The 17389-nt window shown below is 42.5% G+C and overlaps 1 protein-coding gene across 1 annotated transcript in view; it reads left to right on the top strand.

Moving 5' to 3' along the window:
* Window positions 1–6029: 6029 nt before the first annotated feature.
* Window positions 6030–17389, top strand: part of LOC129168952 (melatonin receptor type 1B-B-like) — an 81473-nt gene continuing 70113 nt past the window's right edge. Inside the window, exon 1 of the mRNA XM_054754826.1 lies at window positions 6030–6838. Coding sequence (XP_054610801.1) covers window positions 6628–6838 — 211 coding nt within the window. The 5' untranslated portion in view covers window positions 6030–6627. The remainder of the gene's footprint in view (window positions 6839–17389) is intronic.

Here is a 17389-nt window from a genome sequence, read left to right as displayed (position 1 = left end):
CATGTGACGTTTCATCAGTTTTGCATTGAAATTTCTAAGTCAATCATTGTGATGGAAAATCAACAACCAACATTGTTCCAATGTTACCTTGCTGTCTGCCTTTTCACTGGAGTAAAACTAAATGATCACACGTACAGCTCCCACATCAGTAGCTGGCTGATGGATAGTTGGTAGAGCTCCAGGATGGATTTTAAGATGTGTAGTGAAGCCTGCTTTATGTCATTGTACAATATGCGACGGTTAGGGTATTTTTTGGTTTATGTCAAAAATGTACGTCGAAATGTTGCTTCGACATCTGTAGCTGACTAACGAATAGTTTCCGGAGCTTTGTTTTAAGATGTGTAGCAAAGCCTGTTTTTAAATTTTTTAAAATATATATATACATATATTAAAGCGGTGCGTTGAGAAGGCTTATATTTATTATACATTCACGATTAAAGCATTATAATATGTAATGATTACAGTATACAAATAACAAGCAGTTCTTGTTTGTTTGATGGGTCAGTATTTTACAGTCTATATTTTATATTTATAGTTTTATACCAGTTACATTTAGAGCGTTTAAGTTTGAACATGTCTTAATGTTGCTAGAAATGGAAGTTTCGTTGTATACTGTGTGCAATGACAATAAACATCAATCAATCTATCGACCTATCAATCTGTCAGTCTATCACTCTATCAATCGATCTCAAATATAACAAAACACAAGTCTTAACCTTCAGTTCAATTAATAATACAAAATAAATGAATACCGTAGTGCAAAGCCCCTTAAATAAGGACGCATTTATTCCAAGCACAGATAAGTAAATAGAAGTATTTGTCACATGGGTGCAATGAAAATGCTGTGTTAATTTGGAAAAGCAAACAATCCCATACTCAAAATGTCATAACAACGGTAATCGTACAACATTTCACACTGAGCGTAGTGTGTTCAACACTCCAGGCGCAAACATTTCAAAGTAATCAAGTTCCAAAGCAGAAAAGTTACCATACTTTGTTGGTCTGGCTGGTCAAGGTTTGCACCCTTCTTGAAATAATCCAAAGACATTCCAAACCTAGGTAGCCAGCCAGCTCGCTTGGCACGCGGCTGCAGTCATGGCAAGTTATGGAGCATGCGCGACAATCCTTTCGCCAGGAGCCCAAGCTCTCTCGTCACTCAGAAGACACTCTGTCGACCGATTCCTTCTCTAGCGATACCCAGTGCACGTCTCCGCAATCGATTCATCTAAAAATGTATGGCTGATTATTAGCAATCCAGAAGGCTTCTACCAAATAGCCGAATCGCTCACTCCTCAAGAAACTAATCCTGGCCAAGTTTCCTAATTATCCTTAAAACATTTTAAAATGTGTAGCGAAGCCTGCTTTTTTTTTTTTAAAGCTGTCGTCTGTGAAGTGATGGATGTATACGTGGGTCTCCTAGCTAGGCGCGGGTCCGAGGCGACATCGTGTCCATGAGGGAGAAGGCGTTTCCTTCATGACATCACAAAAAGACTTGATGGATGTTACGTTATGTCAACTGATTGTTGTCATGTTTGGTGCTTGTAAACAGGCGCATCACTAAAAAGCCATGGTCACGTTACCTGCCATGCATCTTGAGTAAGACAGACCATCGAAAATCAACAGGGTTCTTGCTTGGACTCCCTGTTACGTGGGGAGTAAGCACGGAAGTTTGAGGTTACTTGAGTTACTTGAGGTTACACAATCAATGTGAGTGTTGTGATCTTTTCATCAAAGAAAAAGGTGCAGTCGCGATCCAGCGAAAACACAGAAGAAAGAACCGTCATGCATTTCAGACTCTGATGAGCGCCTGAAACATTTGGCTGTCGGCACGAGGGATCAGCTCGTTATCTGCTTTAGCCGGGGAGATTGGTCGGCGCTGGCCCCAGAGAATTGTGGGATGCGATACTGGCGAGACGTCGTAATTGTGCTCTGGTTTGGCAGAGCACTCGTTTGATGCTTGCCAAGCAGCGCGCAGACTGCATTTCTACTGCTTTTATGATAATGACAGTATTACTATTGTTTTTGAAATGTGCTGACGCGCGACCTGAAGTGCCTGAACTGATGATGGCATGGCAGAACAAGCGCGACCTGCCAGTCTGGGGGACAAAGAACAGCCTGGGGTCAAGTGGTGGCCATTAGAGCCAACACACGCTGCACAGCCATCAACTGAAGGAATATATTTGTCATATATTTGCATGCTAACGTGTCATACAGTGATTTTGGTCACACTGCACTCAACCATAAAACTTGGATGTTTATTTTCTCCAAACCAAGCTGGGACCCGTTGCCATGGGAACCCGAGCCAATTGGAATATCAAAGGAGACCCCCCTTTGTGCTCCGAGCAGCAATGGGATGATATCTGGCAGTGGTGGTGGGGGCAAACTTGCCATGATGTGCCAGGATGTTTTCCCTTCTCGAGAAGGCCGCTCCAATCAATCACACTGTAAAGGAAATTGAAGACGGTGAATGTGAACTTGACAGATGCTCGGTGAGTCTTGATTGGACACAAAGGAACACCCTGAGAAAGGTGATTCTGTGCCCTCCAGGATCACCCTCACGGTTCTCCCTTGACAATCTTTTTTGGAGATTTGTCTTTTCTTTGCAAATGTTTGATGATCTCGAAAGCTGTTTGCGAATGGCGTTTGTCAAGGTTGCAAATCAGTGAAGTGACTCCTTAATTGATTCTCATCACAGCCTATGAAAGCACCTTCTCAACACGGGACTTTGTGTTTTGTTTCCCCCCCCCAAAGAGTTGAAACAAACCATCTTCTCCGCAGTTGGGAAAGGTTAATGGCTTCCTCTCTTTTTGCAATTATAAGCACCGTGCAGTCCTTGGAGCCATTTCACACTGGTGCGCCCTATCCAAATATGCAGCTGCGAATGTAAACGAGCGCACATAAATTGATACCAGTCCGGTTGCTTGCAGGCGCTAAGTGGCTGAGCGGTCCATTAGAGCAGACCGCTTTTTGCCGAGCCAAAAACAACTTGAAAATCATGAACAGAAACGCATTTGCAGGGTAAACAACAGGCTGGCGATATTAGAGTCAGTTAGCATTTTAAAATGTTCTCTAATGTCCATAAAGATCATCTGCTCTACTTTTAATTACACTACAGTAAATAGTCATAAATAAGACACGGGTGTCCACCGAGGGCCGTAGCTATAACAATTAAAGAATGCTGGGGGGCCATTTTGTTCATTAAACATGCAAAACCCAGCCAATAAAGTAAAATATATTTAAAGGACAAACAGCCGACTCATCATTGTGCTAAATGTGGCAATGTAAATAGTATTAGTGCGCATGTCCAAACTTTTTTCATACTGAAAAATGCAAGGATGCAAGGGCCACTTTGATATTGTGTAAGATATGCTATAAGATATGCTGTATATATTTCAAGAAAAAAGTGAAAAAGCCCATAATTAGAATGAACTTAGGTCTTTGCTCTTTTTTCCTACTATTTTTGCTCTTTAAAAAAAAAAAAATCAAAATAGTTCAACTTTCTTCTTAAAGAATCTTTAATATTTAATATTATGACTTTATCCCCATAATATTTGGACTGTATTCCGATAATATTATAACTTTTCCCCCCAACCTAATTTTCCAAAAATTACAACTTTATTTTGTTTCTTGTTCCTCATAACATTAATAATAACAAAAAAAAAGTATTTCTTTCTTTAATATTTGTATGGTACTAAAATGACATTATTTTTCCTCATAATGTTCTGAGTTTATTCTCCTAAAATTGTGACTTTCTTTATTAGAATACAACTTTTTTCTCTTAATATTTTGACTTTATCTCGTAAAATTACAGCTGTTTTTTTTTTTTTTACATTTCTGTTGTTGTTTTTAAATGTTCTAACTTTTTCAACTTTCGATTTTCTTCTTATAATTATGACTTTATTCCCATAATATTTTTACTTTTTGTTTTTGCAACCTAAGTTTCCGAAATAACTTTATTCGTTGTTTTGTTTGTCATAATATTACAACTTTATTCTATTTTATATTTCAACGTTGTGCTACTGAAATGGCGTTATTTTTCCTCATAATATTACGACGTCATTCGACTAAAATTAAACATTTTTCTTCTTAGATTTCAAGTTTTTTTCTCTTAATATTTTGACTTTATTCTTGTAAAATTACTGCTGATGTTTCCATTGTTGTTGTTTTTTTTTAGTTTTCTTGTTAAATGATATCTTTAGGATGTGCCACGGGCCCATAAAAAACAGAAAGGCACTCGGGCCTCACTTTTGAGCACTTTTGAGCACAGCCAAGCATTTTTATGACAGCATATCTTGTCAGTGGACAATACAATACTAAGTCAAGTTGGATGTACTTTAGAGAAGTCAGTGTACAGCCTGCAGTGTACAGCTTGGAGATATGTACTATCCGCTGAAAATGAGTCGGCACATGGTCATTATTGTCTAAATATCTGGTTGACTTGAAATCCATACTGCTATTCAAGCTGTACATTGACTATTCTAATGTACGATATCCTTTACTTTCTATAATATTGTCCCTTGATAGGAAAGAATAGTGAGTGTGTGTACTTGCTTGGTGGTTTGCAAGTTCTGCTCTTAAGCACTGCATTTATTAATATTAATATATATTTATGAATGCTTTGAAGTAGCAGGGGTTAAAGGTCATAGGTTTTTCTATAGAAGTAAAGCCAGGGTGTAAATGATCACCTGATGCAAGCGTTTGTAGGCCAGTCGGTGAGATAACATCCAGCTGCTTTGTCCAATTTGTTAGCTCTTGTTCTCCAGTGTGATTATTGAAAATCTCATTCAGGGCAGGCGACTTCCCTCACCGCAGAGTTTATTGATCCTCGAAACCCTTGTGACGCACGTCACTCGCCGCCAGTCTTCTTTATGAGAAGAATGATGCTGTTTTCATTAACATTAATGGCTTCGTTTTTGGTTTTTTTTTTGGCATCCACTGTGTGTGTGCGGGTTTGTCAGTCAGAAGTGTCTGTCTCCTCGTCATCACGTCAGGCCAACCAGGCTGACAGCGGATCTGTTCTCGCCCTGCAGGGCAGCTGTCGGAGCGCGAGGCCGAGCGGCAGCAAAGGGTTAAACAATAGCGCTGGCCTGGATGTGTCAGCGCTCGCAATATCGACGACGCATAAATCCAGTGGACGTGATGAAGGGCTCCACTGCACTTTTGCCACCAGTTATCCGTTGGATGGGTTTAGACCGCAGGATGTGATAATTAAATGCAATTATTTCGCTCCAGCATGCGCACATATTGCTTGCTCAGGCAGAAATGGGAGCCCCTGCTGAGACGTGTCCAAAGCGTAGACATACATGAACTGGCGGCTGGTCAATATATCAGAGCATATCATAACAATCCTCCACGCATTATGCCCTCCTGTGGCTGTTAGTGTGTTCACCATGAAAACCATCCATCAGAGTGAAATACTCAGCTTTGCAATAAACACACCTTTTATAGCGCCAGATAGAGTGCACATACGCCCCCTAGTGGACGTAAGTAGGACGTGCATGACATATGAGAACGCTTTAAGAAGTGCTATGATCCTTTGGCACTTTTCTTGACTAAAAATGGGCTTCGCTTTCAAAGAAGAAAATCTGCAAATATTTGTTTTGTCAGGAAAACACTTGTTTCCAAAATGTAGGTACAGCCACTAGGGGGCAGATGATATGCTGTGACATTTTTGAGGTAGGTCTTTAAGAAAAGAAGGGTGCTACTGTTATATACAGGATCTTTGGCGTCAAAGATTGTCTATGTGACAGGAGTGCTCTTCTGTTTTTAAAGCTGTAACGCAAAAGAGAGCCTGTATGTCATTTATCTGATGTTTTCATGAATCTGCAGCAAACCAAATGTCTCTCACAAGTTTTGAACTGAACTTGCAGGCCGCTCTGATGTCAGTCATGCGCCAGATTTGGCCCGCGGGCCGGGGGCTGATGTTGGCACTGCTGTGCATGCTGGGAGATGGAGAGAGCGGGCGGAGGGGGGGGAGAACATATAAAGGCGTGTAGGAGGTGCTCTGCTGTTACTCGCAGGGTGTCTCCACCACTGCGCGCCTCACGGGGGGGGGGATCGAGCTTGTGCACGTGCACGAAAGTGTGTGTATATGTGTGTGCGTGGGGGGGATGCTCCTCCGGAATCACATCGCGAGGGCATGGAGGCGCGTGCGTTGCAGCAGAGGCGTCACAATGGTTTAGAGAAGATATCTCCACGCTCCTCTTTGGCTTTTTGTTACAGCACACAAGAGTTGTCTGACGCATTTTGGACTCGTCTTTTCTTCCCCCCCCCCCACACACAAATGGATGATGAGAGTCAACGATGGCAGCCTTCAAGAGGATCGGAACCCCCCTCAAACATCTGAGCAGCTCCTCTCAGCCTGAGGGACATCTAATGGAGGACTTTTGGTGCAAATATGAACAAAGACACTTACCCGTGTAACTTTATGTAGGTCACACGTGACCCCCTCCCTCCTCATATCAAGTGTCTTTGCAACATTTTAAAAAGCAGCACTTGACGATCCAGTGGAAGGCACCCACCTTCATCACCATCATCACCTCCACCACGATGCTCCGCGCCGTACCCACCGACAACGGCGGCACCCGCGGGACATCGCGCTCACTCGGCGGCCAGTGAAGGCGAGTGATGCCGGACACGCTGACTGTCCTCCACAACCGCTCGGAGGAGCCGCGGCTGGGCCAGCTGGAGCGGGCGCTTGCCGCGGAGGAGAGCGGCCGCCCCGCCTGGGTCATCGCCATCCTGGCCAGCGTTCTGATCTTCACCACGGTGGTGGACGTACTGGGCAACCTGCTCGTCATCATCTCCGTGTTCCGCAACCGAAAGCTGAGGAACTCTGGTGAGAAGCTTCTTGTACTCACTCGGCTGCATGCGCATCTTCATGAATGCCGTCTAGAACGTGCTTCAATCGTCTTAGTGATGCTGCAAACACCGAGAAGTCAGCCTGAGGAGGCTGGTGTCATGGTCCAATGCCTTGCTCCAGGGCACTGCTGCAATTATCTGACTTGCAGCAACCCAGCTAATATCTAAAAGTAGATCTAGTCACAGGGCTGCCTCAACTCCAAATCACAAAATAGAAACTTCTTTCTGGAGAGAACACCCGCACAAGACCCGGAGATACATGTTTGTCATGCACGGGACACCACCATCATCACGTATCGCCTAACATCCACAAAGATGCTTCTTAATCATAATAAACACAAATAACATCAGGCTTACAGTTTGTTAAACTGAGCCATCACTTCTACTATGTTGCCTTACAAGAAAGTACATTATTTTCCCTGTAGGGGTGTCCAAAGTGTGGCCCCGAGGGGCATTTTGTATAAAAAAATAAAATAAAATAAAATGTATATATATATATATATACAGTATATATCAAGTTTCCAATAACAAATCACTTGAATCGATACTCGGAACATTGGATTTAAGCACGGCAGGCTTTATACCACGGATGTGCTTTTCTTTAATCACTTTTCATGATAAAGACGTGAAACGTTACAGCAGGGGTCACCAACGTTTTTTCTTGCGAGAGCTACTTTTAGAAAATGAAAATGGCCACGAGCTACTCATTTTTGTAGAAATGATTTTCATACCTTATTTCAACCCAAACAAATCAAATATGCTTGTTTTACCAAAACATTCACAAAATGCTGGTATCCACAACTCACATTTTATGTTTCAGAATACTTTTCTCGGGTGTTCTCACATTATTAACTGAAAACCTGAATGAAAAGCAGGCCTGCGGGCGCCTCATGTGGTCGTGGGGGCACCAGGTTGGTGACCCCTGCGTTACAGTCTGCCTGTCGGTGACGTCATTGTCTTCCGGGTAAGTGGTGGTCATGGGAGTAGTCGTGGACCTGTGAAATACAGTTGATTCGTTTCTTCTTTTCTTCAGTTCATTCACTTCATTCAGTGTTGATATTTAACTCATCTGGCCTTATTTTAAGTGACATTTATGGGACAGGATGCAAAGTAAGGACGCTTTGTGCACCTCTGGACAGTACGGTCCAGTAGCAGTGACGCTTAGTGACGTCATCGTCCAGCGTGGCTTGTCCAGGTCAAAACACATAAGTAGGAATGTTACAAATACAATCACAGTATTTTAACGATGCAAAAATCTAACACTGTGCGTGCGCGCTCGATTAGAAGAGTCCATGGGAAGGTCCTTAAAAATGCTATTTTTTCATATGATATGGGGTGTATTTTAATTCGTATACAGAAAAGTAAGCTTTTCAAACTCATGGATCGGAGCTTTGGGACAAGATCAAATTTATGTAGGATATAAATTCACTTTAATATCTATCTGCAGACGAAATTTCATTAAAATCCGAAATATGTAAATTTGCCCCGGAACTACTGTGTACCTGCAGTTGGTAGTGTGGCGTGGAAACGGATACAGCGTGCTGCTGCTGCATTGCTACACTTGATGCTCTCCCCTGGACTTTTTGGTTATCAAAAAATGTAAATGGCTACTCTGTTGACTTTAAAACAAATATTTTGTAGTACGGTTGTACTTGCCAACGTCCGTGGGTTGATCACAGTTTTTGTCTTGACTGAATGTTAAGGAAATGGGAACCAAAGGCACTATTTTCCGGTATGAAATTTGCTTTAACTTCTTTAATAGTTTGGGTAGAGAAGTGAATGAGGTATCAAGTTAAAGTTCCAGCCATGTTTTATCAGACAAAATTAATCACAGACTTGATTTAGCATATTTCAACATTTTGTAGCATATATGTGTGCTGCAAAACTTCTGTCAGTGTATTCTTGCTAGTTGCTGCGCCGTTCTTTCAAATGGCTGCTCTGATCGGGAGGATTATCAGCACAAAAAAAGCCCCTGCTTCCATCGCCCGTAAAGGTGAGAAAGTTTCAACACCAAATTGAAAATACCATACCACTTTAATTTGCTGAGGAGTTTGCATAATGTCGCTCATTGGGTGCAAAGCGTGGGTTTGGATTGCACTATTTAAAGGGAATAATGAATTATGGCAAGCTATACCACCCTCAGTTCATCCTGAGTTTGTATTGCATTTTTAACAATTTTTTTGTACTCATTGATAATTTATTCTTAAGAATGTTAGCATTATAAATAATTTATACCCGATTCACGTACAAAAAACAACAGGAATCTTGGAAACTTCACCTGCACTGTCCAGTATCCATGTAATCATATCACAGTCACACTGGTTGAATTTTTGCCTAAAAAGTTACTGAATTGATTTAAAGTTACTGAATTGTTTCAGATCGTATCATTCTAAATGAACCAATATTGTCCTTGAATCTTATCGGCAACCACGAACCGTGATACGAATCAGATCGTTATTAAAACGATACTCACGTGAGAGTTGAAGACGTGTGCCGCTGGTGTGAAGATGTCGTCCGTCAGCCGGCTAAATATAGAGCCACAACAGTCCTGATTGGCTAAGGAAGAACCCGCCCATTGTGTTCTGCGTTCTGATTGACTGTAGACCATTATCGATCTCTCATGCGCCACTGCCGTGTTTCCTGTTTGCTAATTGCTAGGGCGCCATTATGGAGTTACTGTAAATGAATCAGCGGTTCATGGGGGACTATCAGGAGGAGTAAAATACTACAACAGGAGCAATATGTTTTAACAACGATACAAAAACGCTACAGCCGAACGGCGCCGGGACGAGGCATGTCACATGAGTGAATATGGTAAGTCACTTAATAATTTGTTGTGTCCAAGAGATTGATCATGAAAATTCAAACAAAATTTGAACTTTGAGAGTGTTTAAACAAGAGAGAAATGTGAGAAAACGTTAATGCCTGTCTGAGAAAAGTGTATTGTGAAGTTTTACCGCCTTAAAACATATACAATAATTGCAAACAAGTAAAGTTGGCTGCTTCACGGATTTCACTTATTGCGGGCTGTTTTGGGAACCTATCCCCTGATATCACACCTCAGGAAGAATAACCGAGAGACGGACCAGTCTTACTTGTTGATAGTAGGTGAACGTTATTTTAGCTGAGTATTGGTCATGATTTTGTTGAATGACTTGTTGGGTTTAAAATAAATATGGCACTTTTTCTGTGTTTGTTTATGAAATGTAGCTAGTGGCATCTGGCATCTGCTGCATACATCAGTATCGGCTGATATCGGTATAGGCTAATACAGAGCATCTCTAGTTTGAACAGTTTTAAAGTATTCCCTCTTGCAGCCATCATTTTTTCTGAATGTGGACCTCACTGAAAAGGTTTGGACACCCCTGAGTTGAGGTCGCATCTTGTCAGTGGGATGGTACCATCTAAGGTTGTTTTTGCACCCTTGCCAGTCGACAGCTTGTAATCAGCAGCCCTCTGCTATACATCGGAGTAGAAAGTTTCAGGAATCCTACTGTCTATTTGAGGCTTTACTAGAATACACAACATGTGGAGGTATTACATAATGTGTGAGAAGCATGTATGGCAATAACATGACAAGGTCCATTAAAGCCGCGGCTTCACTTTCATTTCATTTGTTTAATTTGCAGCATGCCTGTCAGGTTGCAATCGGGGCAAAAATGTTGACATCAAACAAGAGCATGTCAGTGTGGATTTCATGTCTATGCATGATGGAGCAGCTGCTACACACACATGCACATACACACTCACACACACACGATGGGTTGCACCTGTCATAATGAACCGTGTTGAGGACTCATTGTGGGCTAATTAAGCCTTCACAAGCTATTATGCTGCCTTATTGACAGGACCGATTGATCGCTCCCAACCGCCACTGTAGCTGCTCCACTCTGTGTCGCTTATTTATTTAGCCTCCCATCTCGCCACCAGCCAGAGAGCTCGAAAGGTTTCCAAGCGGCAGGTGAAATTACCCAGAAGGCTTTGTGAAAAGCCTGACTGATCATTTATTGAATTCTCATGGTGTGGTGAAAAAGAATGTGGAGCTCCCTTTCAAGGTTTTTCCTATGCAACCTGGCAGAAATGCACCACAATTTCATCACTGTCAGCTTTGGGGGCAAACTGAGGGTACCTTTGGTAAAACACCAGCACCTTGGTGGTCGGCTTCCGAAAGAGATGGCCTGAAAGAAATATCCTCAAAGGCCAAATTTGGTGCTGAAAATCTTTCATGTTTGCGCCCGGCTGGCTTGTGCGTATTTTCTTTCAGGCCCAAATATGGGGCAAAGAAGAAATAAAAAATTAGCATATTTTGTAAATCAGCAACTATTATTCATCAAGTAGGATGAAAGCAGGACTCTTGCTCTCTCTGAGCTTGAAGAACAACATCCTTTGACATAAACCGCTTGCATTCTGCACTCATGCGCACCCATGGCGGCATCCTGGTCCATACAAAATAAATAATACAGTGGAACCCGTTTATGTTGACGGCCCACGTTGACATAAGCGGTTGCCAACCAAACCAAAACCAACCATTGGTAGCCTTATTTTTATTATTTTTGAAAAATCAATTAGCCTTGTAAAGGTGTGTCTAAGGTCAGTGTTTCCTCAGGGTGTCACAATACACTCTTTTTCCCACAAATTGAAACAAAAACTAAAAATGCTAAAAGTTAAAATGATGACGGCAGTTGCCGCTGCTGTTACGATCAGTGGTGGGCAATGCATTTATTACCCGGGAACTTATTACCTGGGAACTTCACAAGCCAGAATTTTTCTCTTTCAGACACTCTGAGGGTCACTTTTTATTGTTAAAAAATAATGATAATAAAATGGGTTTTTGTTTATTTTATTACTGCAATGAGACACGTTCCACAGATGGCCGCTGTGCCACACTTTGGACACCCATGCATGTTTCGCCAGGAAGGCGAGGTGTTGCCAGGCCCCGGAGGAGTGTGTCCAAGCTCTTCTGTCCCAACTTCTTGGCTCTGTCACTAGTCAGGGGTTGGGTTGCATTCTGCAGGGGTTTATGCAGCTTTCAGACTTCTGCTTAATTGAGGTGGAACTGTACTCCTGCTCGCCTACGCGGTGGATACTTCACCTTTGTTGACTGCTTGTATTTAATTACCGAACAAAGTGCATGACGCAAGAAACACTTCCTGTTTTTCACTTTTAATGCGCACCCCAACTCGCTAAATATAGCGACCATGTCGCTAAATTATCAACACGGATCTCTTCTACGTATGAGTTGTGTTGTGAAGTGGAGTTGGTCGCCGCAGTACCATTCTTAAAGCAAGACACCTACTTAACCATTTCTGCTACTAACTTGGAGCAGTAATAACTAACTTCAACCAGTGATCGACGGTGCTTGTAAAGAGCAAATCTTAAGTAACTTTGATCAAATGTGGAATAACTACAGCTAGGCATGGACCGGTATGAGATTCTGATGGTATGGTAATGAGTTCCCCAAGTTTTTCACTCAGCTGCAACGTCTTTTTCGGACTTCAACAAAAAATACACACAACTGACATCACTGCTACTCCTTGCTTAACACGTTAGCACACGCTATTGTTGTGATCACGTGGGCTCTATCCGGCAGTTGCTGGATAGACGTGCTGGGTGCGAGTTTCTCCCTTTTAGTCTCCAAAAGTAAATATAGCAACAAAGGCTAACATCTTCTTTTTCTTCTTCCATAAGTCAGTCAGATTGTGAACTATGGCATTGCTACGATGAATGATAATACACGTAATATGGTAGTGGCAGTGTGCAAGGCATTCTTGGAACCACGCATTAAGTGTTTAACGCACACTATAAATCTTGCAATCCAATCCTACTGTCCTACCTCGGTGTTTCCTGCGTCAGCAAGTGATGTGTGGCTGTTTTTTCCATTGAAGTTGTCCAAGCAGAAGCTGTAGTTTAGGCATGGGCCGGTTACCGATTTCTAGGTATACCACGGTACAAAAGAGTCACAGTTTCAAAACCACTTTTTTTTCCGTCTCTGTGGTATTAAAGAAAGTGGAGGTCCAGCACAGCCACTATGTGAAAATAGCATTTGTTTACTCCGCTTTAGCTGAGAGGTGTTACCCCGATGACGTCACAAATAAGGCTGAGCTGCAAGCAAGCTGAACTACACATGTCATTTTTGCAAATGTACCGTTCACTTTCAAAAATTAAACAATGTAGAACATAATTACAAACAACATATAATATATTTAAGCAAAGTTTATGAATCATGTCAGGGGCCCTTTAAATGTTCATTCATCATTTACATGAATTTAGAATTTTCTGCATGTAAAACGAATTGTATAAAAATGTGTTTTGTCTTAACATTTTTGTCTTTCTGGAACAGATTAATTGGATTTACATTATTTCCAATGGGAAAAATTGGATTTGGCTAAAGTATGTTGCGGTTTGAGTCTGACCTTCTGGAACAAATTAATGATGCTAACCAAGGTTCCACTGTACATGCAAATGCATCTTGTCCAGTTATGCAAATTAGACAAGGCCCTGCCGCCCCAGTCCACCACCGCCGCAGATAGACTGCAGTCTCATGGGGAACACTGATGATATTGGAGAACTGCGACTTAAGTGACTTTGCAAGGATAAACACAAGACATATTCACGCTGTATTTAGCAGTTTTGTAAACTGGAAAAGGGAACTATTGTTTTATTCAAAGCTTTGTGCTGTAGTGACACAGGACTGTGTTAATTGAAGGTGAAGTGTTTTGTGCTTTGCCAAGTTGTAGTAGATAGAAATTCTTTTGAGGGCAAGAAAAAAACAACTTTCAATCAAATGAACGTCTTGAAAGGCTTTTCCGGCCTCAAAGGTGTTTTGTTCCTCTTGTTCATGCTGTGCCATCGCCCTGACCCCAGATGATGCACTGATGAAGAGGAAGCGGGGTTTGTATGTCAAAAGCAAAAAGAGTCAAGTCAAGTGCAATATTCAACGGAGGGAAGAAAACATGTTTGCAGCCGTCGCCATTGAACTCGACGCCCAGTGAGTGTTTGAGACCTTCAAAAAAAAGTCTTAATGGCGTCAAACAGAATTCTTGGACGAGAGAGAGACTGAACGTGATGAGAAAAGAGACGTGAAGCGGCTTTACTTCTGGTGGTGCAGACAAAGAGCACATGCTTTGCTTGATGATGGCGGTGCTACATGAGAACAAATTGCAACGACTTTGCTTCAGAAGCCGCTGAAATGGAAAGACGTGAGCACAAATTCAAGTCTGACATTATAGCATGTCCTTGACAATTTCCTGAATGCTGTTGTCAAGCTGAAAGAGAAAAGAACACATTGAATGCAGGACTGTAACGTTTGAAAATATATCACAACATACCATAGCAAGACACTGATGATGCCCCCTAGGGGCAAGGCTATGACACTACAATCCTGTTTATGGATTCGAACATTCTACAAACAACAAAGCTCTTTTTGTTGTTCATTCTGTAGAACATGTTCCCCATCTAACACTTGGAAATACATAGTGCGCTTGAATGCCTCGTCGCAAGGGCGCAAAATGCTTATAAGGGGGAAGAAAGGAGACAGATGCAGAGTTGTTCATTGTTCTGTGTCATTCTGTGACTAAACCACACAGACACACACACGCACACAAACACACACACACATACATACACATAATAAGGATGATTAAAGGATTCCCTGGCCTGAATCTGCCTAAAGTGTCCCAACTCTAAAAGAACCACTATCCATTCTTCACAGAGTCACCAACGCGTGTATGCTTTGTTTGGGCACTCCACTCTGGGGAATGATACACGGCCAAATGGACTCGTTTGTTAGCCGCGCTTTTTGTCCGTACGATGACCGAGACAGTGTACAAAAAGCGAGACATATTTCTGAATCCTCCGAAAACCCCTACCAGATACACACCTCCAGCATAGAAGAGCACAGAATTGTGTTACTATTTTGTGACAACACTGACTGAGCGCAGTAAATCTTGACCGATATTCGTCAGTCGTCAGGTGTGTCGGCTGAGAAAGGCCCACGAAGAATATCTGAGTGTGACGGCATTGATGGAGCTGGAAATGCACAGTATGTAAACATTCACATTGCGCTCCAAGAGGACACACCTGGAGAGGAAGATGATGATTTTTTTCTGAATAAGTGCATCAGACACCTTTCAGTGTGGATCAAGGTTGATTGAGTGCACAGGGACGGGTGCCATGTTTGTTGTTGTGTTTAACCACATATCCATTTCCAGGCATCGCTTCGCTCTCTGGGCTGACGTGACCCTTCCTTTGAGAGATCGCTTGATTTGCGTGGACTACCTTTTCTTGTATCGCAGCGTGCACCGCGGGGATTTAAGCCACGCACGCGTTACGTCTTGTCCCACGGCCCACTCAGCTGAGCCCACAGTGGCTGAGGGCGAAGAGCACATGCAACCCACTCCACACTTGAGGTGGGAAAACACCTGATGGAAGTGGACTGTTTACACGGGCCAAGCCATTAGTCACCACAGCGGGCTTTGCATAAGTGGAGCGGGACAACGCCGTGATGAGTAACTGGGCTTCACTCTCTCCTACATATGTGCAGTCATAATAATAGCTGCATGAAGGAAGTTAAATAATACACAGCTGCCCACTTTTTCATTCATCACAGCAATGTTGCGTTACTGCAGCTCCCCGTAGATGTTTACTGTCAGCACTCGACTACTATCGCTGCTTCTTATTCAACCTATTGATTTTAAAGCTACTCGATTTTGCTATTTTTCAGCAGTTTTACGTTAGCATCATAATAGTGTATTTAAAGCGTGTTGTCCTTGATGCTGGAATGTACACAGCTTCAAAGTGCTTTCATTAAGCTCTACTGCGTGTCTGTGTGTGTGTGTGTGTGTGTGTGTGTGTGTGTTTAATGCTAATGAGCTGTGTGTGTGTGAGTATGTCTGCTATTGCTATTGTGAACTTGGTCCACTTTTGATACATGCGCTGTAACTCTGCACTTGATCAACATAATACTTGCCATATATCACATACAGCAAATTAACATTAAGGAGTGGCACAGGAGGACACAAACGTTAGCAACACTAGCTTAGCTATGTGATGCTACAATGCTAACATTACACAGCAACATCATGCTAGGTTAGCCTATTTGCTGAAGAAAAACAAAATGATCGATCTTATAGCTCCCATATTTGGAGCTGATTGATGGGTAGTTGACAGAGCTTGATTTTAAGATGTGTCGCTAAGCCTGCCTTCCGCCATTGTATACATTTTGTTAAATAAGCCTCTAAGTTTGCATTAAGAGAACTTGAACCACCGGCATGAAGGACATCACGCTTCGAAGACACAAACATGTTCCTAGCTTGGAAATAAACACAGTGGGAACCTCTAATGTCAAATACTCTGGAGGTCATACAATTTGGAATTCAAACATTTTTTTAAAATCATGTCTTCCTCATCCGGGCCGTGCAGTGGTCTAGTGGTTAGCATGTTGGCCACACAGTCACAGTCGGAAAGACCTGGGTTCGATTCTCGCTTGGCCATTTCTGTGTGGAGTTTGCATGTTCTCCCCGTGCGTGTGTGGGTTTTCTCCGGGTACTCTGGTTTCCTTCCACATTCCAAAAACATGCATGTTAGGTTCATTGGAGACTCTAAATTGTCCATAGGTATGAATGTGAGTGTGAATGGTTTGTCTATATGTGCCCTGTGATTGGCTGGCGACCAGTCCAGGGTGTACCCTGCCTGTCGCCCGAAGTCAGCCGGGATAGGCTCCAGCATGCCCCCGCGACCCTAATGAGGAGAAGCGGTATAGAAAATAGATGGATAGATGTCTTCACATGCCCATCACGAATGAAGTCAAAACCCTGCTGAAAAAAACAGCATAGACCAGCATGGAAATTATGCTGGTCTATGGTGGTTTAGCTGGTGGACATTGCTGGTCTATGCTGGTCAGTGTTGGTTTATGGTGGTCAGTGCTGGTCAGTGCTGGTCTATGCTGATCAGTGCTGGTTTATGCTGGTCAGTGCTGGTCTATGCTGATCAGTGCTGGTTTATGCTGGTCAGTGCTGGTCTATGCTGGTGCACCATGCTAGACTATGCTGGTGGACAACACATTCTGGTCTATGCTGGTCATGCTGGTAGCTGGTCTATGCTGTTTTTTCCAGCAGGGATGTTCGCAACAGTCCTACTCAAACCCAAATGTACGCGAACCAAATCCATTTTTTGCATAAGGCATTATATGCCCTAAATTCCGAACTATAAGATTCTACTTTTTTTACACGCTTTGAAGCCTGCAGTTTAAGCAATAATGCAGGTTTGTTGTTTTTCCAGTTTTACAATTAGAGTTTTACATGCAGAAAACAATTAAATATGCATATTAACACAAAGCTGGCTATGAAGCAGCGAGATCCACCTCAGTGTTTTGCTATGAGTTAGTTGTTGCTCATCTTCTTTATCCAAATGCTGACACTTGCAACTTTCTTTGGCTCCATTGTGGCTTATTTTGCAGCCGTGATCAGAAGAAAAGCAAACACTCGGCTAGCTAGTGAGAACCAGAGTCAACCGCTGATGATGTCATAGA

Source organism: Dunckerocampus dactyliophorus, chromosome 16 (genome assembly GCF_027744805.1).
Source record: "Dunckerocampus dactyliophorus isolate RoL2022-P2 chromosome 16, RoL_Ddac_1.1, whole genome shotgun sequence".
Classification (NCBI taxonomy): domain Eukaryota; kingdom Metazoa; phylum Chordata; class Actinopteri; order Syngnathiformes; family Syngnathidae; genus Dunckerocampus; species Dunckerocampus dactyliophorus.
This window is presented reverse-complemented; position numbering and strand designations above follow the sequence as displayed.